General features: G+C 42.2%; 1 protein-coding gene across 1 annotated transcript in view; it reads right to left on the bottom strand.

Annotated features, from left to right (window-relative positions):
- KLF7 (KLF transcription factor 7) overlaps positions 1 to 25666 on the bottom strand; it is a 74930-nt gene that overhangs the window by 16196 nt on the left and 33068 nt on the right. The window contains exon 2 of the mRNA XM_063116118.1: positions 19633 to 20242. Within this exon, the coding sequence (XP_062972188.1) occupies positions 19633 to 20242 (610 nt within the window). The remainder of the gene's footprint in view (positions 1 to 19632; positions 20243 to 25666) is intronic.

Here is a 25666-nt window from a genome sequence, read left to right as displayed (position 1 = left end):
GCAATGAAGTTTCTTCTATTGGATGAAAACAGATGCAGTAGTACTAAAGTAAGAGACACTCTAGTATTTTATTTTTGCTCCCCTTCTCTTGAATAAGTCTGCAAGTATGCTCATCACCGTCGCAACTAACCCTATAATATTATTATTATTATTATTATTATTATTAGTAGTAGTAGTAGTATCCCACCTTTTGCCCAATGCTGGGCCTCAAGGCGGCCTTACAAAGTTTAAAACATACATTGGGGGGGGGGGAACAAAACCATAAACGTTTAAAATACACAACAAAATTATAAGACATTAACATAGATGTAGGGCCAGATTATTCTCCAAAGGCCTGCTGGACCAAAAATGTTTTAGCCTGCTTCCGAAAGCCCATCAAGGAGGGAGCCAGCCTAGTTTCCCCAGGAAGAGAGTTCCAGAGCAGTGGAGCAGCCACCAAGAAGGCCCTCTCCCATGTTCCCACCAAGCGCGCCTGTGAAGATGGTGGGACTGAAAGAAGGGCTTCTCCAGATCTCAAAGCACGGGCCGGCTCATAAGGGAGAATACGTTCTTTCAAATAACCTGGACCCGAGCCATATAACCCTTTTGAACATTCTCCTCTTTGAAGGATGGCAGACTTAATCCATACAAGGAGCTCAGAGACAAGATGTCCCGTGAATGGGAAACAGCATCTGTTTTGTTGTATGCTGCTTTTCCACACGATTGTGCCCAAAGTGGCTCACTAATTTCAGTTCACAGGTCCCCGTCTTCTAACATGATATATAAGCCATCAAATTGAAATCAAGCACACAGTATTCTACAGGCTCAATATGCAGCTCAGCAAACCAAGAAGACGTGAGCACTGCAGAAGGAACCTAGGAGAGAGAACTCAGAAAAAAGAAACACACAGCCTTCATTGTCAAGTCCTTAGTAAGCTATTATAAGCATCAGGGAGAGCAAAAACTGTTTAAAAAGTAATGTGCACCTCCTCAAATATGCCCTTTAAATATCACTCACAGGCATTGCCTTCAAAGTGACATGCATACACAAGAACAATCACTTGTTTCACAGTTTGTCTTGAATCCTAAAAGGTTTTTTTTTTTTTTAAACAAGAGCAAGGGCGCAATGAGCTCTGGTTACTTTATGGCCCAAATCTGGAAGAAACCACATGTTCAAGCATCGGTAACTGAAGACAGGTGAGAAGATGAAATGGGGCCAAATTAATCTCTGGTTGAAAATCCCTAATTATACACAAAGCTAACATAAGCATCTCTCATCTGGGCCCAAAGAGGGCAGAAAAAGCTTCTGTGCGGTTAGTCATTTACTAAACATTATTGATTGCAAGCTAGGCTCTGCTTCTCTCAAGATAAAGTGGAAATCTGGCACAAGCAGAAGGGGAGAATGGGCAGAGATATCTCTTATAGTTCAGCCACCAGAGCCTTTTATCCTCAACTCAGAGGGGTTTCAAAAGGGAAGAGAGAGTGAGATTGCTAAACTAAAAAGCAAAGCAATGCAAAGAGGAAACCCTATACAAAATTGCAGCAGGTGTAGCAAAGCCAAACTCCAATTGATCCATCAGTCAAGTGATCACAGCTCACAAGACATAAAGGATAAAGGGATTTGAAAACTGAGGAGGGGGGAGAGGTGAAGGCAAAAACATTGAGCGAGTTTCAATTTCACATAATTTCTTGCAGCTCACTCAAGTGATGACAAAAACTTCATACAGGACCCTGCAACATTTGTTTTTATTCATACTCCATGCCAGATAAACCCAAAATGCTGTACTCAGAACTGCAATGCAGATCAATGCAGTTGATGTCCATTTGCTCAGGTTTCACTTTTGCTTATCAGTTCAACACAGTGTACCTTTGAACATGTGCAGAACACCCTTCCCCTCTGTGGGATACAATCGTTTGGATTTTTATATGCATCTTAAAAGAATGTAAGGCAACGAAGACGGACGTTAATTTTTAAGGCAGGCTTTACATTCGTCTAGCCAGGAAGAAGAAATTCTAAAATGATCAGTAAAATTATGGCAACTCTTAGCTATGACAGTTTCATGGCCAGCATCTGGACCACATGTCTTGTTATTTTGACAGGAAACAGCAGCAATCCCAAAGAAGCATTTGCCTCATACCAAAGAAAAAACAGCATGAAATTTGATTAGTAATATATTATTTGCTTCTTTTGTCCCAGGATCAAATGCTTCTCACATCAGTCTCAGCTGCAATTCTGGTGTCATACCACAGTCCTAGATAGGAACAGATACACTGAAAAAGAAGGAAAGCAAATAACTAAAGCCCATCAGGAACCAGGAGCAAGTGCTTGGAGTGAAGCTGGAAGCCATAAACTAGAACCAGGCAGCTTGTGTCCTGCAGAAAAAAAGGTGTATATATTTGCTTTGCATTTCAGGAAGATACCAGCAACAGCCTAAGTGGTAGCAAGCCAAAGAAACAGGGTGGCTTTCTTAGTGGTTTATGGGAAGGCGAGGTTGCTCTTGTAGGAGACCAGATGTTGGGTTTAAGAAAACTGGTATGTCTCCATATTTAAAGCTAATTGAATGAAGGTTTGAAATCATCATCCTTGCCCAGTATCAACCCTCGTTCAATGGCTGGATCACTGCATGATCAACAGTGCTACATAATGTAATTCCCCCCCTCCCCCAATTGCATTAGGAGTTAAAATTCTATTGGAGGAATAGCTACAGTTTCCCCTCATGGTAATGGGACTGCAGTCTGGGCAAAGTGTCCCTGGATCTCTGGGCCTCAGTAAAGTTTACTCTTCTTCACCCTGCTTCCCAAATGCTTGGGCCCTTAACCTTACCACTTGATGACCCCCAGCCTTTAGTAAACCGTAGAAACCATAGCAGGGGGGAAAAAAATCTCACCGTACTTTTGTCAATACAATTGAGCAAGTCTGTGGTCCCTTACATTTAGCGGTTGGTCATCTGTATTGGGCCCCTGTGGTCTTCCCACCCAATTCATCTCTCTCGTTTGCCCCTCACTTCTCACCGAGTGCTCAAGCCTGTTTAAATGTACAACCCTTTCCTTATTTCCTCTGCCCTTCCCATCCGCTCAGGCTAGGTACAGAACATATATGACATGTTATCTCAAGACCTACCACTCTTGTAGTTCTTGAGAGAACTACCACTCACTATAGGACAGCAAATGTCTGGTTCAGACACTAATTCTCGATTTATTACACTTATATCCCACATTTTTTCCTCCTTAAGGCACCCAAGGCAGCATACATAATCCTCTTCCTCTCCATTTTATCCTTACTAAGGCCATAGCTTAGGGTGACCATATGAAAAGGAGGACAGGGATCCTGTATCTTTAATAGTTGTACTGAAAAGGGAATTTCAGCAGGTGTCATTTGTATATATGGGGAATCTGGGGAAATTTCCTCTTAATCACAGCAGTTAAAGCTGCAGGTGGCCTGCCCTCTAATCACTCTAGTATAGCTCCTGCACCTTTGAGTGTTGTGATGAAGAGGGAATTTCACCAGATTCTCCATATATACAAATGACACCTGCTGAAATTCCCTTTTCTATGCAACTGTTAAAGATACAGCAGCCCTGTCCTCCTTTTCATATGGTCACCCTTCCATAGCTAGACCTAAGGTTTATCCCAGGATCATCCCGGGTTCGTCCCTGCCTGAGCGCTGGATGCCCTGTGTGGCACTTAGATGAACAGGTTTGACCCCAGGACAATCCTGGGATAAACCTGAGGTCTAGCTACGGCCAATGTTAACCCTGTGAGAAACTGGCCCAAAGTCACCCAGTGAGTTCCCTTGGCCAAGTGAGGATTAGAACCCAGATCTCCTGGCTCTTAGTCCAACACTCTAATCTCCCCACCACACTGGCTTAGTGTGCATAGACCTACAGCTTTTTCCCACAGTGCCAGCGATGGTGGCACAAGCAGAAGGAAGTCTCAGCAAGTTAGCATTCACCAGACATTTGTCTAAGAGGCAGGAACAGTTCAGTCATGTAGCTATTTTATCTATTAAGTGTGAACCTGTAAGATAAATTGACTCTTGGGGTGGGGGGTGGGGAGAAAATTCGTGATTGAACAAAAAGGGCCAGAAAAATAAAACTTTAAAGTGAATTGGTCTGTTTACAAAACGTTTGCAGTTTACTAGTCCATTACAACAACAACAAAAAAAGTGGGGGGGGGGGGGAGAAAAGCATTGACAGGATTCTACCACTATTTGGACCAAACAAAGAGTTACAAACTAGTCAGCAAGCTTTGTAGGACTCATCTTCAGGGAAGACGCTACAATAAACAAAAACAAATTAGGGGGATGGCATGGCTAAAATGCAGGCCAATTAAAATAGATTTGTTTCTTTCATGGCTCATGAGACTGGATGTATAAAATGGGGCTGTGGTATGTCTGTGGAAGGAGAGTTTGTACTGGACCTAAAAAAGATGTTTGGGCCCTGATAAAGCTTTCCATTAGCCTCTTGGTGAATTGGTTTTCTGTACTCACCAAGGATCATCCATTCACCAAGTGTGCTATGCTTTTCATAAACCTATTCATTTTGCTTTTGATCTGTAGTTTTATTTTTGATTACTCATATTGTGATGCTTAAAATGGGCAGGGATGCTTAAATGTGTATTTTGAAAGGAAATAAGTTTATAAATACGTATTTAAATGTGATTTTGTGTGTGTGCAGAATATGTTGAAAAGCCAGCAGTTTTAATGCAGAAATAGGGACAGAACACATTTGTGTGTAAACATATACAAAAACGACAGAATGATCTGTTCCTACTTATGGGTAGAAGAGCAGGGTGCAACTAATAAACCACTTACTTACTAATTATTTACCTGCACCTGTTTCACACTTAGCCACAGTTTAAATCAATATTCCATCTGTATGTCATTCCAATTTGTTTCTCCTTCATTACTGGATGCGTGGAATAATTTATGGATAGTCCGATCATCAGTTGACTTGGGTGGGAGTTAGAGTAGCCAAAATGTCCTTGCAGAGGTTTATTTACCCTCACCTTATCTTTCTGTTTCCCCCCCCCCCCTTCCATTGTCCATGACCTCAACCATATCCTCAGTAGTTTGTCTAATTTAGGGCAGCTGCACACTTTATACAGAAAATACGATTGCGGCAGGTGTGCTGATATTACTCCATTGACTTCTGCAGCAAAAGACACATTTAAAAAAACAAAACAAAAAAACATTTGTATATAAATGTACATGGCCAGGTAGCCTTCCAGCACTGCTATATAAAGATGCACTTATGTCATTTACATTTTATGCATTTCATTGCAAGAAACACCAGCGTTAACATCCATTTATCTGCTGCAATTGTGTCTGCTTCATCACATGCAGAGGTACCCAATTAGATACTTATGGAAGCAGTGTATTCTGACCTATTAGGATACAGACGGGTCATCCATTTAAAGAAGTGATTAAATAGAAACTGATTAAATGACATGCAAAATTAGCATTAATAAAATGGAAGGCCTAGATCTCAGTACTGCACTAGAGACAATGTGTAGTTTTGGGCTAAGCATGCTTAAAAGACTGCATATTGTAAAGATGCTGCAGCAGCCAGCTATGTTTCTGCTGGGACAAAGAGTATGTCATTTTCTACAGCAATGTGAGATTTTCAAAACTGTAAGTGAAGAATAGATAAAGTTGGCCTCTAATTGTCATGGAAGTGAGAAACTCTCTTGATGCCCAAGATCTAACCGAACAAATAAAATCTCTTGCAGGCACTAGTAATTGGATAGATTTCAGCTATACTTACTGAAATATACAACCCAAGATGGATAGTTTTGACAGTATGAAACCAAAGCACAGATGCTGTTAAAGCTATATAGAGTGTATTCTTATCTTAGCCTCAGATATACCTTTAACTCCTATGATAGCTGAGCACCAGGGGCATTCCAGAATGGCATTGCGAAGAACAGGGACTAGCCTTCGTTTCAGATTCTTTTCTTTTGTAACATGAGCTGCATGCTGCCAAATGTCAGACAGTGTCTCTTTGTGTTCTCAGGCACTGCATGCTTGCTTACAGTTTGCAGTGCAGAAGCAAAAATATCAAGACAAAAGAAAATGTGACCTTTAAAAGCCATGTCTAAAGGAATCCTTGACCCACAGACCTCAGCAAAGATTAAGCTACTCCCTTCCTTCACTTGGCAGCTATAAAAAACATCAATGTAAAATGTAGGGAAAGATACCTGAGATCATCCAATCACATAAGAAAAAAACAAGAATATTCAGTTAATTGTTGCTTTCTTTTCCCTGATATAGTTAAAGCATTACTTGGCTACTTCATTCTATAATGAATGCAAGTGATCTCAAAAAAGGGGCAGGAGGGAAAACCTAAATTTTATCTCTTAGGACAAGGGTGCTTCCAGACTGGGGGTCCCTACTGCTACCAATCAAAAGGAGTTGTGCAGCTATTCTGTTTTTCAGTCCTTAATGGTTTTTTTTGTGAAAAGAAAGAAGATGGAAGAAACAGGAGGGTTAAAACTGGAATATGATTTAGTCTGGACTCCCTGTAAAATCCCGTGTTTGCGGAGGAGAACTGCACAATAAAAGTCTTATCTGGAAGTACCCTTGGAGACTTATGTACATATATATAGTGTTGGTTATCACCTTTAAAGCCCTACATGGTTTGGGTCCAGGCTACCTGCGGGATCGCCTTCTCCCGTACAATCCGCCCCGCACACTCAGGTCCTCTGGGAAGAATCTACTTCAGTCAGCCAAAATTAGGCTGACAGGTATTACCCAGAGGACCTTCTCTTCTGCTGCTCCCAGTCTGTGGAATGGCCTGCCAGAGGAGAATCATCAACTTAACAGTCTATCAGCATTTAAGAAAGCTATTAAGACTGATCTCTTCCAGAAGGCCTATCCATTGGAATTTTAGAATGTTTTTAAAATGATTTTAGGATGTTTTAACAATGTATATTATGTTTTAATTCAGTTTTATCTATTTTGATACAGCGATCAAAATGGAGAGGCGGGTAAGAAATAATAATAATAATAATAATAATAATAATAATAATAATAATAATAATAATTTCACTATGCCACTGGTGCCACCCCCACATGTTAGATGTTTTTGACTACAACTCCTGTCAGCTGCAGCCAGCATGGCCATTGGTAAGGAATGCTTGAGAACAGTCCAAAACATCTGGAGGGCACGGGGAGGATGCAGTTGTATAGGTCTTACTCTTCTCCACCTTTCTACCTTGCATGAGAAGAACAGGTTGATCCCAAGCATGAGTTTCCAAAACGCATGGCTCCTAGGGCATTTTTGCACACACTCTGTTGCCTTCTGGCAGAGTCAAAGTGCTACTGGGTGAAGGAGCACTTGCCGTATTAATCTCAGGTAGCAGGTCAACTGGGAAAGCCCTCCTTTTAAGAGCCTGAGCCAAAGCCAGTCAGATACTGGATTTGACGACCAGTGTTCTGAATCGGTAAAGGCAGCTATATATGTTCAAAATTCAGATTACTGTTTTGTGAAAGCATAATATTACAGCAACTGAAAGGCACAATGAACCTTCACATCATAAGCCAACTTTCAAAATGTAACAAAATAGGAGCTATTTAAATTTAAAATACTTTGATGTGCCCTAATATAAAGCTCTATCTTTAACATTTACACTGTTCCTACTGTCCAAGACCTTTATCTAGGCAAAAAACTATGAAATGCCATTTTTGCCACAAATGATTTTTTTCCCAAACACATACACTCAAAAGCTTCTTCTTTTTTAAAAACTGAATACATGCAGTTTTATTTTAAAATCACAACCCTAAATAAAGGGTAAATAAAGGTTTAAAAGTTACAGGAAGTTAATGATTTACAATACACTCATCCCCTCTAACATCCTGCTACGAATTATTCTAGGACTTGCATTCAATCCTAAATGCAACATGTAAAAGTAGAATTCTTAGAATACATCACATTTTGTTGCTTTTAGATGGCGGGGGTGGGGGGAAGAGACAGAGAGAAACACAGAAAATAGTTGATAAATCATCTTTTGGAGGTCAAAAATATAACCTCAGCTTGCAGGTGTTTGATTCTTTGAACCAATCATGGTGGAACTAATCAAAAATATCTATTTCAGTTTCTTTTAAGGTTCTTTCACTCCTAAATGTCTCTAATTTATTTCATTGGGAAAAAGGAAGTGCCATTTCTTACTAAGGTGGCAGAGTAGTGGATAATATTTTATTACACCATTCCTATTTTCTAACAGGAATCAAAAGAAGTGGTGTTTCAAGATACAATTTTGGCAAGCACCATCAAAACACAGACAAATGGGAGAATTCGGACATGCACTTTAGGCTGAAAAATGAAGAGAAACATGGCCGAGATGTGAAATGAAAAGCAATACAAGGTCATTGTGACAATGCTTTTCCTGAACATATATGCTCCTATACTGTTCTTTGTATCCCCAAAAGCTCAAACTAGCTAGATGAGAAGGAGTATCACAGTCTCTATTTGTGAGACTTGACAGGCAGATCAATGGCAGCTCAAGCCACAAAAATTACCCACTGCGGGCAGACATAGTGCCAACGTACCATGCTTCACAACCTGCCTGAAACCCTGCTCTGACTGAAAAGGCCCAACTGGATGGTATTAAAGAGAGAGTTATTACAGTTTAGAGCAAGAACTGTAATCTCCCCATCATCTCTACTTGAGGTTAGAGTAAGGGTTCGAGTCCAGGATGTTCTCTGGCAGCAAATGATTTCCCCTTCCAACCACACAGCTTAATGAGATCTTGCCTACACATCGTACGAATACCAACCATATAAGAAGCAGGGCTCTTCTTGGGCCTTTGCTGAGACCTCAACAGGTGTGCAACATGGGTACCGAGACCTGCTGGAGCCAACCTCACTTTGACTCTCTTCCGGCATTATTTGATTTCTTAATAATTGATAGTGCACAGCTGAATGTGTGAACCCACTTCATGGAAAAGTACTTTTGAGGTGGATTAAGGGGACTGAACTATTCTATCGATGGCATTTAAATTTGTGACAGCTCATTCACAACATACAAGTCAGTGCTTGATGCAGCAGTCATGGAGCAATCAACATACATGTTTGAGTGGAGACAGCTCCTTGCATGGGTACTGCTGGAATCTACTGGCTAGGTGTTCTGGTCGGTCTTAAGAGAAACCTTTTGGAAGCAATTAGTCTCCGCTTCAATTTACCTGCAAAAACTGTGGATTGAATCCTGAAATGTTCTCTCCTTTAAATGCCCACGTAGTGTATTTGTATATATAGAATGTAATGTATAAAAAGGGAATATAAAATAAAGGAAATAGACTCTCCCACTATGTCAGTAAAGAATGTATTAAAGGTTTAAGCAAAGCTGTCAAATAGTCTCCCCACCCTGGCAAGCCTGCAAGGAGAAAAAGCAATGATTCATTGCAACAAAGCCCTATTGACACAAAGCACACCGAGGGGAAAAAAGGTGCATTATCCCTCTGCTGTCCCTGCAAGTCCCCTCTTAAAAGGGAAAACCTCCCTCAATTCCAATTCCTTTTAAAACCTATTCTTATAAGCTTAGCAAAGAAAGAAGCTTGAGGCACCTGATGTGTGTTCAGAACAGAAGGGTTTGGTTGGTGGGGGGAGAGAGAATTAGGGGACACAGGTGCCAGGCCTTCTGTAGAATGTGCACTTCTGCTCCATTAATTGCTGACATATACTCCCCACCCCCATCTCAGCCCCCACGGGAGAACAGCAGAGCGGCAGGCCCAGACTGGTACCCAGCAGCAACACCAGCAGCAAAAGTAGACAATTAGGTGCCAGAAGAAGCAGGAGGGAGGGGGGGAGAGAGAGAAGATGCAGTTTCCTAGCAACCAGACAGTAGAAACAGCTGTGTAGCAGGCCCAGGCTGGTACCCAGGCACTGACAAGCTAGCCAATTAGCACACTGTATTTAATGCTGATGTGGTTTCCTAGCAACAGGATGCACAAGTCTGTCTGCCTCACACTCTTTCCTCACATTTCTCCCCCCACCCTGCCTCATTCAAACCATTACTTTCCCCCTTTTTCCTCCTTAATTGACAACTGTATGCTTCTTCAAATTGCTATTATTTTTTTTCCCATGAGAGGTTAGGAAAACTTTTTTAAAAATCTGTTATAAAAGCTTTTAGTTTCAAATTCGCTTTAGCACTTAGAGCTCTGGATGCATGACAAGGAGCTGCTGCAAAACCAATAGATAAGGAGTGTGGAAATGACGAGATTTCAGTTCACTGGATAAGGTTTTCTTAGGCTAGTTTAACAATATTAGCATTAGCATTATTGCATTTTATTCATGAATCCAGAAGAAGGCTATATATAACCCTGAGCGCAAGTGTGCACTGCAGAACATAAAATATTTTGTGGATTTGCATCTAAAAAAAAATGACACCATTAGACTGTACAAAGAAAGCTCATTATTACCTGTTTGGACGTGGGAATCTGTGGTGGGGGAGAGAAAGCACGGCTACATTCTGAACCCACTTGGCCTGACCTACAGAAATGATGATGAGAACAGTAGAAGCCTGCACGGATACTGCTGCCTTCGGAGAATTTCCACACGGAGTTGTACCACTACGACTTTTCACCTGGATCAGACAGATGGGTTGCTCTGGATGATCTCTAGATCAATGCCTCACATTGCTGGCAGCCACTCACTGATTTCAGCCACCTAAATGTACTCTCTCCAATCCAAAATTCTTGCTCAGGTTTACTTGTCTAATATAGGAAGCTGTCTGCTACCCGGTCAAATTATTTGTCAGTCGAACCCAGCATTTCTTACGTTGACTGGAAGCAAAGCTTCAGGGTCTTCCCCATGACCTGCTACCTGATCCTTTTTTTAACTGGGTCCTTTTGCAAGAGAAGCACATGCCCTGCCATTGAGTTATACCTCCCGGCCTCATCTCTCATCTTTTATGACCTTTTGCTGATGAGATAGTCAGCTCATCCCTTTCTTGGAACTGAGGGATACATGTGCACTAGTGCCAAGGCGTGGGTTGTTGCACAAAATCCACGCACACATTCCACACCAGTTTTCTACATGCTATTGTGATGCCTTTTCCACCATCATTTCAAAGAGGAATGCCTACGTATCAATGTTTTAGTTATGCAGTTGCATGAGGCACTGTATGAATTTTATTTTATTTTGAAAGAAAAAGTCCCTTTCATCTTCAAAAAAAACATACATCTTGGCTAATCATTCAGTCCTGGGAATGGCTCACTTGGACTATTAAGTCAATTTCACATGTTGTGTTAATGCTCTTTAGTTCAGGATAATGCGTGCAGGGAGAGATTGCAGTTAAAAAATTAAGAAAGAACAAGAACGTTTGCGCAGCCTTCTTTAAAGAAGAGAAACGCCTTATTCCTGAATCCTTCTGTAGCATTGACACAGAAGATCCCACGCGTTTACTTCCTAAAGTGAATGCCTTCTTCTTGTGCAGTAGAAAGCCAAGCTAAGAAGAGATGTAGAATGCTACAGAAATTCTACATCTTGCTAGGGTCCCTAGCCTATTGCTCTGTGAACTCTGGATTCCAAATCCCAATAGCATTACTCATCTACCCCCTCCAAGAGACATTCCTCACCTGGGGCTGAGCTCACTGGCCTCCTTGCCCACCCCTCCCCACTGCTATTGCCTCCCTATTGCATCAGTCCCTCTCCTTTTCCATCCCATCCTGCTGTTTCAGAATACCAGAAACCTGTGCCTCAACCTGACTTCTCCTTCCATCTGTTCTTGCACTAAAAACCAACGGTACCTACAAGACTCTGGACATCTTCCTAGGTTTGCATTAAGGCTAGAGCTGAGCTAACCCTTCCAAAGAAGGCATATTCAAAAGCATATTTTCCCATCAGGACATTTTGCTCCCCATCTTAGACAATGACAAATATACTTTTTTTTTTTTGCTTTTGTTCATTCTAAATTAGCTCTCCTTCTGTCACTCGCCTCATTGGCATTTGCTGAATTGGGACTGAAAAATTCTCTCTCCCCCTCTCCAGAAGCCAAACTGTCACTGCTTGCAGAAGTATCTGCTATGCAATTAAAAGGGGACAAATGTGTTAAAGCTGGATTTATATCCCCAGATAATTATTCTATTTCCGTCCTTCTCACACCCATGAACTAGGCGCTCTTTCTCCCAACTGCAGACCTCACCTTTTCCTGCACCTAGAGTTCTCTTTCACACATATCTTCCCACATGACAAGTGACTTCTCCATTTTACTCCAGGCTAAAATCTGGTTCCACCTCTTTACACATTTGTCTTTAGCGACAGCTCCCTGGCGCAACATAAATTAGCACTGCCACTAAAAAATCCTTCAGCTTACTCGGACTAAAACGAAGAATTGCTTTTTGTTACACTCAGCTGAATTAACCCCATGTCTGCACACACAGTGGCTCAACCTAACGGCGGAATGCCAAACCCTTGCTGGGGATTGAACCTGCAACCTTCTGCATACACAGCATGTGCTCTACAGCTTCCACTTCTTCCTTTCCTTCAAATAACCTTTGAATCTTTTTGCTACATGCCCCTCACCATCCCAGACCACCAAGTGCTCAGTGGCCCTTGGGGTGCTGCTACCAGTCCTTTTACTCCTGGGTTCCTTCAGTCCTAGAGCACGGAGGAAAAGGAACAGGGCATGGTAAAGTTCATGCCTAAATCCAGAGCTGGTCCACTTGGGTGGTAGCCCCAGACAAGACTCTCTCTCCTGTGAGGCAATGTCTTGTGTATCAGATGAACAATGGGAAGAACAGACCAGGGCTCCAAGGCTTGGCTTCCTGGGGCTCCAAGCTAGCCTTACTGAGTGGTGACTCTGGCCATGCCTAAAGCCACTACTTCCCCACTACCTTCTCTGCAAGCAAGAACACATTGAAGATTGCCGGTTAACATTAATGCAGCAGAAGAACTGCTTTAGGATTAATCCTAGAAAGAATGAACACCCCCTTCATTTTCTAGCATTTCCCTTTATGCATGCAGTTGGTTGATTCCTCTGCTACAAGCCGTGTGTATTGGGGGGGGGGGGGATACCCATGAATGTATGAAGTTGCCTTATGTGTCAGACTAAGGTTCCATCTAGCCCAGGACTGAATCCTTCAGTTGGCAGCCCCTCTCTGAGATGATGGGCAGAGGTCCTTTCCAGGTCTGTAAAGAGAAACCCTTTTTATTAACTGGAAATAGCAAAATCCTGGGATTTTTTTACATGCAAATCATGGGACCCACCTACTAAGTTATAACAGTTCTTGTTCACTGGTGTTCAGTTTTCGTTTTGCTTTTTACAATACGTTGTGTCATTTGCAGTCAACCTTTTAGTGGAACACATCTGGAATTCCACAGTCCAGCAGGTCCACTGTGTGGTGACCTCCAATGGCACAATCCTTTCAGCAAATTGTCATTCCATCAGAGCTATATCGCTTGACACACATTTGTTCCACCATGTGGCTGCTGCAACAGCCACTGCAGGATGGAAGAAAATCCATCCCCCTTGCATTCAAGGGCAGACAGAGAGAGAAGTCTTTGTCTTTCAGTTTTATTGTAGAGAGACACAGCAATTAAGCCACAGAAAGCCTCCTCTTCTCCTACGCATGAGAGCTACCAGCAGCCAAAGGGAAAAATAATATCTCACAATCTTTTCAGACCTTCAGTTCAGCTGTCAACTGAGCCAAGTGGCTGGCAGCCATTGGCACTGCCAAGCATGTTCACGATTGACAGTGGATTACACTGATGACAGTTCCAAGAAGCTACGGCTGTGTGCAAAGACAAAGGACCCAGCAAAATGACTATTCCATGTCTATAATCTTGGGTATGGGTGCTTGGGACCCTTACAATACACCCCAAAATTTCCAAACCACACCCCTTTAATACTTCCTATTTTGGTTCTGGAGGCGATTCAACTTTCTCTTTGCATAAGTAATGCTAGCTTTATTGTTTAAAGGCATCAGACAGTACAGATTGAGAGAGGCGTCTTGTAAACATAAGCACAGCTGCTCTGGTCAGGCCCTGGATCCACCCAGCTCAGCATCTACTCTCCAGCAGCGATCAGAAATGTAACTGCACAAGAAATAAAGAGAGGACTTCACTCACAGCATCTGGAATTTGAAGGGGTCAAAGATACCCTAAGTATAGGATGGCTATCCTGTATATCTTTTCTAACAACCACTCACTCTATCCCCCATGAATTATTTCAAGACTGAACGGTATGTTCCACAATCTAGAGTAAGGGCCGGAACAAGGGGCATGTCTACACCATAGGGGGGAAGGGGGCGATCCCAGACTTACCTGCTTCTGGGATCGTCCCTGGGTGCCTATATGGAAGTGCGACATCCCGGAAAGGAAGAGGGATGTCGCGGCCATTGCGCTGCCATTTTTTTTTTAAAAAAAGAAGACAGCGCTGGAGCACAGTTGCACTCCAGTCCAAAAGTGCATTAAAAAAAAGAAGCCCCGACCCCACTCCACCCCCAATGTCCCTGGATTCCCCGCCCCCCATCACAGCTCCTTCCCTCTGCTGACCGCTGCTACTAGCAGGGAGGAGGGAAAAAACCAGGACAGGCACCCACACCACCCAGTCCTTAGGATTGTGGGGGGAAATGGGAAAAAGTGGTCCCAGTTATCCTGGGGAAATGGAGGGCTCATCCCTCCCTGCTCCCGGGATCCCCTGTGCATCATGTGGATCCCAGGACTGATCCCAGGACAATCCCAGGATATAGGGCTGGTGTAGACATGCCCAAGTTAGATCCAGATCTTGAGGAAAATCTCTGGTTGATTGCATTTGGGTGGCAAGAGTTTCTCCCTTTCTGACTCCCAATATTTAACAATATAAGCCACCACCACCCAATTTTGTCTAGTGAAATGAAGAAAGCTTGAGGAGGGAAAGGAGGAGTGTATTTTTATGTGAAAAGATGGTGAATTAGGTTTTGCTTTCAGTGTTGGAACAGAAAGCAAACTCCTTGGTTGAGCATGTGCTCAGTGGGCCCCTGACCCTTCATTCCAAGGGTATGCCTGCATCGCTGAGCCGCTATTTGACACCTGGTTCCAGATGATGGACCTACAAGTTCTAGTAGAGAACCAAGCAGATCCTGCAAGCCTGATCCTGCCTACCTCTGATCTAGAGCCAAGACACTGCAAGTTGATCACTGCCAGGAAGTCTAGATTTCACCTGAACCAGCTGTGGAACAACAGATTTATTTATTTATTTATTTTATTTACAATATTTATATACCACTCCCCGTTCAAAATTTCGGAGCAGTGTACAAAATAAAATAAAAACACATTAAAAATAGATTTTTTAAAAGAAGCATTCTACACCCCCTCCTCCTCCTCTCACCCCAAATCATTTACAGATCAATCCACACAATCCAGAACAAAGTATGCCACCATCAGATAACAGTGCACTCCACAAAAGCACCACCTGGATGTGATCCCAATTCCAGATCCGTAAGTCACTAACTTATGAAAACCTGTTAAGGTCTTCCTTCAAGATGCATCTCCCAAAGGGCTTCACAATGTTAATAGCTTCTGCAACATTAAACATAGTTTAGAGCATCCTGAGCATACATGTGCATAATAAGTAGGTACTTTACCTTACAATGGAAAGGTGTAAAGCAATCACCTGCATGCTCTTCTCAATCCACAGCCCTCAAACATAAGCTCTAGAATAGCCTTAATGTCAACAACAAGCTTTTATCTGACTATGAAGAAAAATGGTAGAAACATGCTTCAACAATGCATCCTTAGCTTGTCCAGCTGTCAGCATGGGGCCTGTGAGACCACAGATGGGGTGAGGGAGGAAGAGGAGGCGGAGAAGAGAGTAATAGGGGAAACTTTGGAACAGGTCTTCAAAACTGCACCGCTGCAAATGATGGTGGCTCTCTATTCACATAATTACACTGTACAGTACAAGAGACAATGATTTTTGATACACAATCACACCTGATAAATGGTAAAATTCCCTTTAACAATTGGCAGGATGTGAAGATAACCAGTTTACCAACAGGTTACATGCACACTATGGCCAACAATACACTGAATTAGCTTTCACATTAGCAACTCTGGTATGATGTCCGAACTGACAAACACAGTCACATTAGCAAAGATGCATAATTTAAAAAGCAATATTGAGGGGGGAAAGTGGAATATATCTGGCTGCTGTTCAGAATGATACTCCACCCTCCCTAAATATATGGAGAGAGAAGCCAAAGGAAATTTAGTTCAATCTTCAGGAGATCCATTTCATGGAAAACATGAAGTGTTCTCTCACAACATCATGAACAGCTTGTACTTTTGCCAAACTGATCTTACATTTAATAGATTTTTCCTAAAGTTTATATTCAATTTAGGTTTAAACTATTATTATTATTAATTCTTATTATAATTATTATATCTGGTGACAGTAAAATTAGTAATACTAAGCACTGAGGTTTCAAAGTGCTTAACTTACATTATCTCAGAAGTCCTTATAAGAGTCCTGTGAAATAGCATAGCATAATTATCTTACTGGAGATGCAGATTCTCAATACTAAAATACAGTGACCTGGTTTGCCCGTAACGCTAACCCATGGTTTATTTAACACATAGTTTGCTGCCCTACCCAAGATTTGTCTGGCAGACAATGTAACAAGCCAACGTTTGTTTTTGCAATCCCTGGGTTGTTCGTTTCCCTCCTTTGCCTGTTCCCTAGCTGTATCTGAAATGCCTTTGTGGTGCTATAATACTAGCATGCGTAGGCAGGCTGCATCCTCTGTAGCCTGGTAAAACATCTCATGAACAACCCACAGTTCTGGCTTCAATGCGTAACAACTACCCGTGGTTTAAGGAACCCAAAGTTCACAACCCAACAACAAACTATGGGTTCTCCTTCTGGGTTGTTCATGTTTAACCATGGTTTTGACAACATGACAACCAGAATTCAACAACCCATATGATGGGTTTGCATTATGTGTGAACCCAACCAATGACTGAATTCATATATCATGCCAAACCATGGTTTAGGAAGCTTACATTGTGGTTTGACATGATGTCGAAATTGACAAGTCCTAGTTTACGACTAGCCAGTCAGAAATCATGATTTGAAGCATTTGCAAAGTATGATTTGTGCTAACTATAACTTGGTATGATGTCCGAACTGACAAACCACAGTTATGGGCATAACTCTGCTTCCAGAAACTTGCACCATGGAGACAGGAGAGAACTTATGAATCTCAGTGCTGGGAAGATGGAAAACAAATGGAGACAAACAACTCTGAACCATGATTTGACCATTGTGAAATTAGAAGTTCAACCCATGGTTTGGATTTAAAATTCTGGGTAGTGCAAATCATGGTTTGGTGTGAAATTGGAACTGAGCCAAAGGCTTGCCTGAGACCACCTAGGAAGTGCAAAACACTATACTGCACCAACTCTACAGTATGGTGAATGACTCATTCTTTTAAAATCCTATGCATGGTATCAATTTCTTCTACCAGTCCAAGAAATTTGTCCTAATAGGGATACAAAGCCCTATCTCTAAGAACTCCTTTTTTTTCCTTTCTTTTTTAATAAAGAAGGATAATGGCTTAAATGTAGCCCTATCAACAAAGACTGCATGTTTTTACAGCAAAATTGAAGAAACTGACTCAGCAGTTCCGTTGGAAGCAAAAATAGCATAGCGTTCGTGGAATAGCATCATCCTCACAAGAGAAGCTGAGAAGGAGAGCAGATAAATTAGTCAGTTGAATAATAAATAAATATTACTAATTATTATTTTGGGAAACTTTATTCCTGAAGGAATATAGATAAAAGACAGGGGAGCTCAACATAGAAATGATGCAAAAATGGGGCATAGAGTAAAGTTTTCTCATGGGACTGTACTACCCCAGAATACACATGAGGTAGTTGGCTGCTTAAAAGCTCCCTCATGTCGAAGTGTTCTCCACTATTTTACAATTGCATGAAGAGATTCTGACACGGGCAATTTTTCAAACAAGTGATCCCCCTTGTGCATACCAGGATTGTCACCCCTTGAGAGGCCTCTACCACATGCCTCCCTTAATGTCTGAAATCAGACATTCTAATTTGATACACTGAATATATAGAGTGAAAAGCTCTCTGGAAAGAGGATTTGGATTGGTCAACAGAGCACAAAAGTTTGACTGGGGTATCTGGATTCAATTTTTTGATCAACGATAAACTTTGGTGCTTTGAGCAAAATATTCTCTTTCTATTTCCCCACAACGTTACATCTCCGACTAGAATTAAGATAAAGATTTGGCAGCAAATTTAATAGCGTTCAACAACAAACATATCCCTAGGAATGGGTGAACACCCCCCTTTCATTTCAAAAACTATCTAGGTTTTACCATTTTCCTTGCAATTATTAAAAGAAAACAAATTTGAGAGATTTTACAAGTACTCATAAAACATTATCCCATTGAGAGGGAACACCAATTCCCAGAAAGAGAAATGGCAGAAAAGAGATCCTGGCAGCAAATTACATTTATTTCAGTTTTCCTATTTTACCCCCATCCCCCAAAAAGGTACAAAAGTTGCCCAGGACTCGGAGTTCTCTTACCCGACTGGTCTCATTCCACCCCCAAAGGTAAGGAACTGGAGGGTTGGAGGGTGGGTGGGTGTTAAAATTGTGACCCGTTTTGAAGATCAATCCAGACTCTGAATCTGGATTAGCAGGAAATAGATCATAATTCTTTGAGCAGGGCAGGGGGCTCACATTTCTGTGCCCCCCCCCATTCAAGTGCTCATCTCATCCCATCTCAATGTACTCTCCACATGTCTTACTCTTCATGCACACAAATACATAGAATGCTTACTATACACTTTTCTATTCACCTAATTATATTACATGATACCAGGCAATATAATATATTGTAAGTCTCTACAAAGCCTTTAGTTCAGAGCGATTTAACAGCCTCGTGAACATAAAAACCTGCTGTGGAGGAAGAAGTCATCTAAGCAATGTTATCTTCCACATAACATTTAAGAACAGGGTATCCACTCACAATATTAAATGGGAATTAAGATGCACTGCCGTTCTTTTGAAGTTTACATTTCTTTTGACAACAGGACTCAAGGTATTTCTTCGAGAATTTCATTTAAAATCCAGATATTTCTCTACAATGAACTGCATGGGGTAGCCATTCAAAAGCTAAGCTGGTGATACCACTTTCTCTTCTATCCACAACTAGTTTTACAAAAGAATTCATAGAATCGTAAATTAGATGTGAGACAAAGACCATCTAGCAGCAATGCTTGGCTGATAGGACCCTCCATGTATTAATCCTGTTGCATTAACCCACATCACCCACGGAGAGAACAGTGTCTGCTATACCGGAAGTGGCTTCCATGTTCCAGGAACGCGATCTAGTTCGCTCAAAACAAATGGCCAAAAGCAACCCTCCTAGTGAAAACATGTCAAGTGACCTGTGTGATTCTTTGTATTCCCACTGCTTTGGGGAATTCTGAGCAATGCACCAAATGTGGGGGAACATGAGAATTATAAAGATTAGCAAGGCCATTCTCAGAAAGCAAATTCCCATCCTTCTTGACAACACATTGTTCCAACTCATCGTCCAGTAACTGAGACCCTTAATTGTTATCTAGGGACTTCAGCTCTGAACACAATATACAGCAAATAAAAGGAGCAAGCTTGGCAGATGCGACCCAAGCATCCAACACAAATACCTGTGTGAGTCCTCTGGTGCGCTTTTAAGTGTGAGCTCTTTGTATAAACCTTCCGGCACCCATTAAACTGACAACGGTGAACCCTTTTCTTGTTTTCTGGGGATGCGTCAGCACCTGCCCCTCCTTGCTCACTGTCGCTGAGCGCACACTTCGTTGTGCTAGCTGGCGCTACCACACCAACCTTTACCGAGCTGAGGGCGGATTTCTTTGCCACTAATTTTAGTGTAACTGTGCCATCCACTGCAGAGACAGTTTGCGATGTTTTTACAAGATGGCGACTGAGCTCAGGAGAGGAAGGAGGCGTTAGTGAGGTCACTGCGTTGAGTTGGGCCTGGTTAACGGCAGTATAGCCCTCTGTAGAGGAGCTGGTAGGCTGTAAGCTGAGGCAAGTCTCAGACAATAGTTTGTCCCGTGAGAGGATAACGTCCATGTTGGCATTTTTGTCACAAGTACTCATGTCTACTGGTAATAAGAGGGGCTCCAGCCGCTGGATACTGTCTTCCGCTCCTTGAGCCGAGGAGGTGTGAAGAAAACTATCCAGGTCATCACTGAAGCTTTCGGAGATCTTCCTGGGCTCTGTCTGCAGATAGCGTTCCAGCTCAAGGCATGTCTGCAGAGACAGAAGGAGAGAGAGGCCTTCGTTAGACAGTGAACATGGCATTTGCCCTTTTGTGGGATAACATGAAGTCAGGCCAAAACAACCATAAGAAAAGAAAAGAAGCAGAAATTATCTGTAGCACAAAGATTAGGGATAGCGAAATTTTCCACAAAACAAGAACTACAACTGTCATTTCTGCTTTACTTCCTGTGATTTCTATAGTATCAAAACACCTGAATTGTAGGGAGGAAGGAGGTGAAAGGCACAGGAAAAGTAGAAGGCCCTTTGCCGTTGCTTAGCAACTGCAGGAGCAATAACTTACAAATCAACCCCCAAATGTTAGGCGAGTGCTCCACACTCAGTTCTGAGGCAATTCCCCCTAATGTTTGCTTAACTGCAAAGGAATCACTGCTTTTGTTCCCTGCCTTAGGTACTTTTAGCAGACAGACAAGGTTATAAATATTTTAAATAAATACAAATAAAATGTCTTTCCCATCAACCGTCTGCAGACAAATACAACATCCAAAATGGAACTGAAGCATGACTGAGGCAGTAAGAAATTGTACTTCTTAAGCCTGTAAAGAAAGAGGTTTACAGTCAGGGCCTTCAGATCTGTGGGAAAGAGAGCAAGACAGTAGATTCCCTGGAACGCAAGCAAGGTTGTTTTAGGCCTAACGCTCATGCTCCTTCCAGCTGGACTGGAAGCGGAAGCAGCTGTCAAAGCTCTTTGAGATCCTGCCCTGAATTACAGATGGGTGAATGGAGAAGGGGTGCAAATGCAAGGCCACCGGAACAGGCAAGTGGGATTCAGAAAGTCCTGCGGCCATCAATTTATATGTGTCATCCCTTTACACTGTTAGCCAGAGAGCTTCGGCTACGGGGCAGTATATAAATGCATTAAATCAAATCACTCAAAAAGGGTACTGAATATTCAGTGACATACAGTCAGAGAACAAGATTCGTTATCACCTAAACAGCTAATTGATAACCAATGGGCCGATTACACACACACACACACACACACACACACACACACACACAAGTTGAATATTAGGGTGTTCCTCCTTTTTGGCATTTGTTGGAAACATTTGTTTCTCTCTTTGGCCTTGGTTTACTCTCTGCCCCACAGCAGAGAAAATACTGGGTTCGGTCTTTAAATATAGCGCACAGAATCCATAGGTTAGCAAGAAGGGAGATGAAAAGAACACTAAAACTAGTGCCAGTCACATGAAATCTCTATTAAAATGCTGTGTTTGGTCTCTGAACTTCCTGTGGAGAAGACGGGGGGGGGGGGGGGAGAGCCGTCCCTTCAAGGCATTACTCCTCTTATGAGGACGATAGTGGTCCTGACAGTCTTTGAGCCTCATCATTAATTTTCCATAAAAAACAGTTTCTTTGCAAGCCCGCTTTCAGGCAAGGCCTGATGCTCCAGAAACCCATAATTATTCTTGGAACCCACCCCCTGCAGTCTTTGCACCTGTGTCAGTTCAAGATACCAGCTGGTCAAGTCTTGCCTTCTGCCTCTGAAATACAAAACCATCTCATCAAGCCAATCCCCCCCCCTTTAAAAGCAAAGAAGAAAGGAGGGGAAAAAACACCCTAAATATGAAAAAAAAGCGTGAAGAAAAGATGCAGCTTCCTCTCTTCCACCCCCCTTCCCCCAACCCCATAGCTGGACAAGATTTCAATCTAAAACAGCAGGGGTGAGTGACATAACCATTGCACACCACATGTGGCCTCCAAATTGCCCCCACTGGCCTGTGGGCAATTGTCAGTATTCAGAGCTGACATGTAAAAGTTTTTACATTTTTAAGAGGTTATATAGGTTTTTAAAAAGGTGGCACTGGAATGTTAATCAAGTGGAAATGAAAAGGAGAAAAACTACTGGTTGCATTTTGATTGCCATGTTTTGAAAGTCCATATATCAATATTTTTCTAGGTGCTGACTCAGTCTTTTCCAAATTTCAGGAGAATAACAGAAATGGTTGCAATCCTATACACACTTATTAGTGATTAATCCCCACTGGACACCACAAGACTCAATTCTGAGCCAATATGCAGAGGATTGCACTGCAAACAAATATTAGAAAAGAACCGCAGTGTGTCTGTCATGTTCTTAAAAGTCATAAATTAATTATATGCTGCCAAATAAGTAAATTGCTTCTAAGCCATCCATTTTATGGATTTCCCTTGACATAGCCCTCTGTGTTTTAGACTTTGCGTATCTATGCCTTTAGAGAAGCACTATAGATAAAACATTGGCAAAACAAAACAAGAAAGGGATACCAGCGCTGCTGTCCTCCTTTGAACCCCAATTCATGTCCTGCCTGCTACTCCTTATGCTACTGGTTGCAAATTTGCTGTTCTGGAAAAGAATAACACAATGAAAGCAAGATCTAGTCAATGAGTTTGTGATATTAAACAAACTCACTGGCACTGTCCCCGCACAAATAGAGTGTTGGAGGGAAACGCTATGTTTTGACCATTTAACTACTATATCACTTTTCCCGAAATAAGGTAGTTGGAAACATGTTGGGAATTATCCATAGAACCCATGGCTTGTTTTGAAACTGGCCATAGTTAGTGACAAACTAGGATCTGTGACCTGGATGACACAACAAGCCACATCTAGGGGAAACCAGCAATAAACCCTTTCAAAATCCTCTTTCTAGCCATACAGGAGAAGATGGCAGGGGGAGTGTATGATCCAAAGGCTTGCTGAGGCTTCTTCTTGCTCGTGCATATTGTCTTGAACCATGTCACTGCCATTCTATCTGGAATAGATGCTAAAATGATAATGGGCCCTTTCTGAAGACACCTTAAACCATGGCTTTAACCATGGTGGTTAAGCCAGAAAGCTAGGCCGTGTACAGAAGATACCTTAAACCATGGCTTTAACCACAGCAAATAAGGCTTTTTGCTTTATTCACCATGGTTAAAGCCATGGTTTTAGGTGTCATCTGAACACAGCCTGGCTTTCTGGCTTAACCACTGTGGTTAAAGCCATGGTTTAAGGTGTCTTCTGAATGGTATCAATGTATGCCAGTGGTCTACTCAAAGTGGATGTGGTTCTCAGTTACTTTTCATGTTGGCGTCTACAACCCCCAATTCCTGCCATCTTCACTCTTATCCCTGTTTTGGTTTGGTGGCAGCAGCATTATCAAGGATAGTTAAAATTAGCCCTATTTTTAAGAAGGGTTTCTGCAGTAAGATATGATGACTTTGTGGCTCAGTACTTCTAACAAAGGCCTTACTCAAACGCCCTAAATCCAAATTGATCCTTAACTATTTCCTAGGGGCTGTTTTCATGGTGCCGAGTTGCCACTGCTCTGCTTCCAAACTCCGCAGTATCGCTGGTGCAGGGTGGCAGAGAGTAATCCCCACTGGGGGAGGCAGCATCACAGGCTTTCTGGCAGCCATTAGCCTCATTGGGCCTGCCCCCTACCCCTCCTGCGGCTTCCAGCAACCCAGGAACACCCCCAGAGCAGCGCTGGAGCAAGGACAGATGGCAGAAGAGCACTGAGGCAGGAAGAGTTGGGGTAAGTCCCTGACTTTTCCATTGCAGATCTTTGGCTCTTTGCCCCAGGGTGGCTTTGAATTGGTGGCTGTGCCATATAACTGACACAGTGCAGATTCAGAGCTACCCCGGGGCTTCCAGAGCATATAGACAACCCCTTAGTAAATGACACTGTTTCTTCACACCAAAGGTCCAACAGTGTGTGTGTGTGTGTGCGTTCTCCACAGCCTTTACCAAAAAACACACAACAACAACACTTTCACACCAGAGCATGGGTTATCAGAAGCTAAGGAAGAGATGGATTGGTACACTGAAGACTGATACTGAACAAAAGACGCCTGAAGATAAATGATGCAGCAGAGTTGCTACAAGATAAAGAGAAATTGATAGATGTTCTTCATTGTCAGTCACTGTTGAAGTGATGGACAGGGTTTAAAGAAGAATGCAGGCGCTTAAAGATAAGTGAGAATTGGGCTCTTGAATTTCCAAGCTTAGGAAAAGGTTCTTAGCTTCCTCCCTCTTCTCAAGAGTTGAAGTGAGGTGCTTTAAAAGGAGGTCATAGAGGGCCAAAGCAGACATCACTTGAAATTCATATCTAGCTGCTATGTCTTTCCCCCATTTTAGTCTAAAGTAGGAGCAGGGAGGGGGCTTTTAAAGTGTGGACTGGGGGGCCTGCACCTACTCTAGAATAAAAAGGGTGGAAAGGCATCGCTGGCTGATACAGATTTAAAGTAAAGTTAGCTTTGGCCCAGAATCATAGTTAGAGGAGACCTCAAAAGGTAATCTAGTACAAACTCCCATGTTAAGTGACGATTCAGCAACTGCTTTAAAAAAAATCAACCCTCCTCTAATGAAGGAGTGTCTGCTAGTTTCTAATGCACGATGTTCCACAGTTGAACAGATTGCACCATCAGGAAGCTCTTCGTTAGTCAAAATTCCCTTTCTTTTAGCTTGAGCCTGTTGGTTCAGGTCCTTCTGTCTAGAGCAATAGAAAAGTAATTTGTTCCATCATCTATGAGAACGCCTTTCAAGTATTTAAAGATGGCTATCATCTCACCTTTTAATCATCTCTTCTTCACATTAAGCATACCCAAATCCTTCAAGATCCCTTTATAGTACTTGGTCTTCAGGCCCTTCCTCTGGAAACGTTCCAGTTTGTTCATATCCTTCTTAGATTGCAGTGACCAGAACTGGACATGGTATTCCAGATGAGTGGCACCATTACTTCTTGTGATCTGGACACTATACTTCTGTTGATGCAGCCTAGAACTGCTTTAGCCTTTTGAGCTGCCACTTTGCTCTGTTCGCTTAGCTTGAGGTCTACCAAAACCTCTATATCAAGCCAAAGGAAGTGAGGCAGGTGGCTACTAGGAGGAGGGCTTTCTCTGCTGTGGCACCCCGGTTGTGGAACGAGCTCCCCAGAGAGGTCCGCCTGGCGCCTACACTGTACTGCTTTCGTCGCCAGCTGAAGACCTTTTTATTCACTCAGTATTTTAACACTTAATTTTAACTTAAATTTAAATTTTACTGTTTCAACTCTGTATTTTAATCTTATATCAACTTTGCTGTGTGGTTTTATCCTGGTTGCGCTTTTTATACTGTATTTCGTAATTGTGTTTTAACCTGTTGGGTGTTTTACTGTGGTTTTAATTTTTGTGAACCGCCCAGAGAACTTCGGCTATTGGGCGGTATAAAAATGTAATAAATAAATAAATAAATAAATAAATAATATATCCTTTTCACATGTACGGCTGCCAAGTCACCCCTCCTGTATTTGTGCATATGATTTTTCCAACCGCAATGCAGAACTTTACATTTATCTCTGTGGAAATTAATTTCATTTCCTCAATTCTCAATCCAGTCAAGATAATCTTAAATTCTGCTTCTGTGTAAAGTAGCTTTCCCCAGCCTGGTGCACT

Source organism: Elgaria multicarinata, chromosome 2 (genome assembly GCF_023053635.1).
Source record: "Elgaria multicarinata webbii isolate HBS135686 ecotype San Diego chromosome 2, rElgMul1.1.pri, whole genome shotgun sequence".
NCBI lineage: Eukaryota > Metazoa > Chordata > Lepidosauria > Squamata > Anguidae > Elgaria > Elgaria multicarinata.
This window is presented reverse-complemented; position numbering and strand designations above follow the sequence as displayed.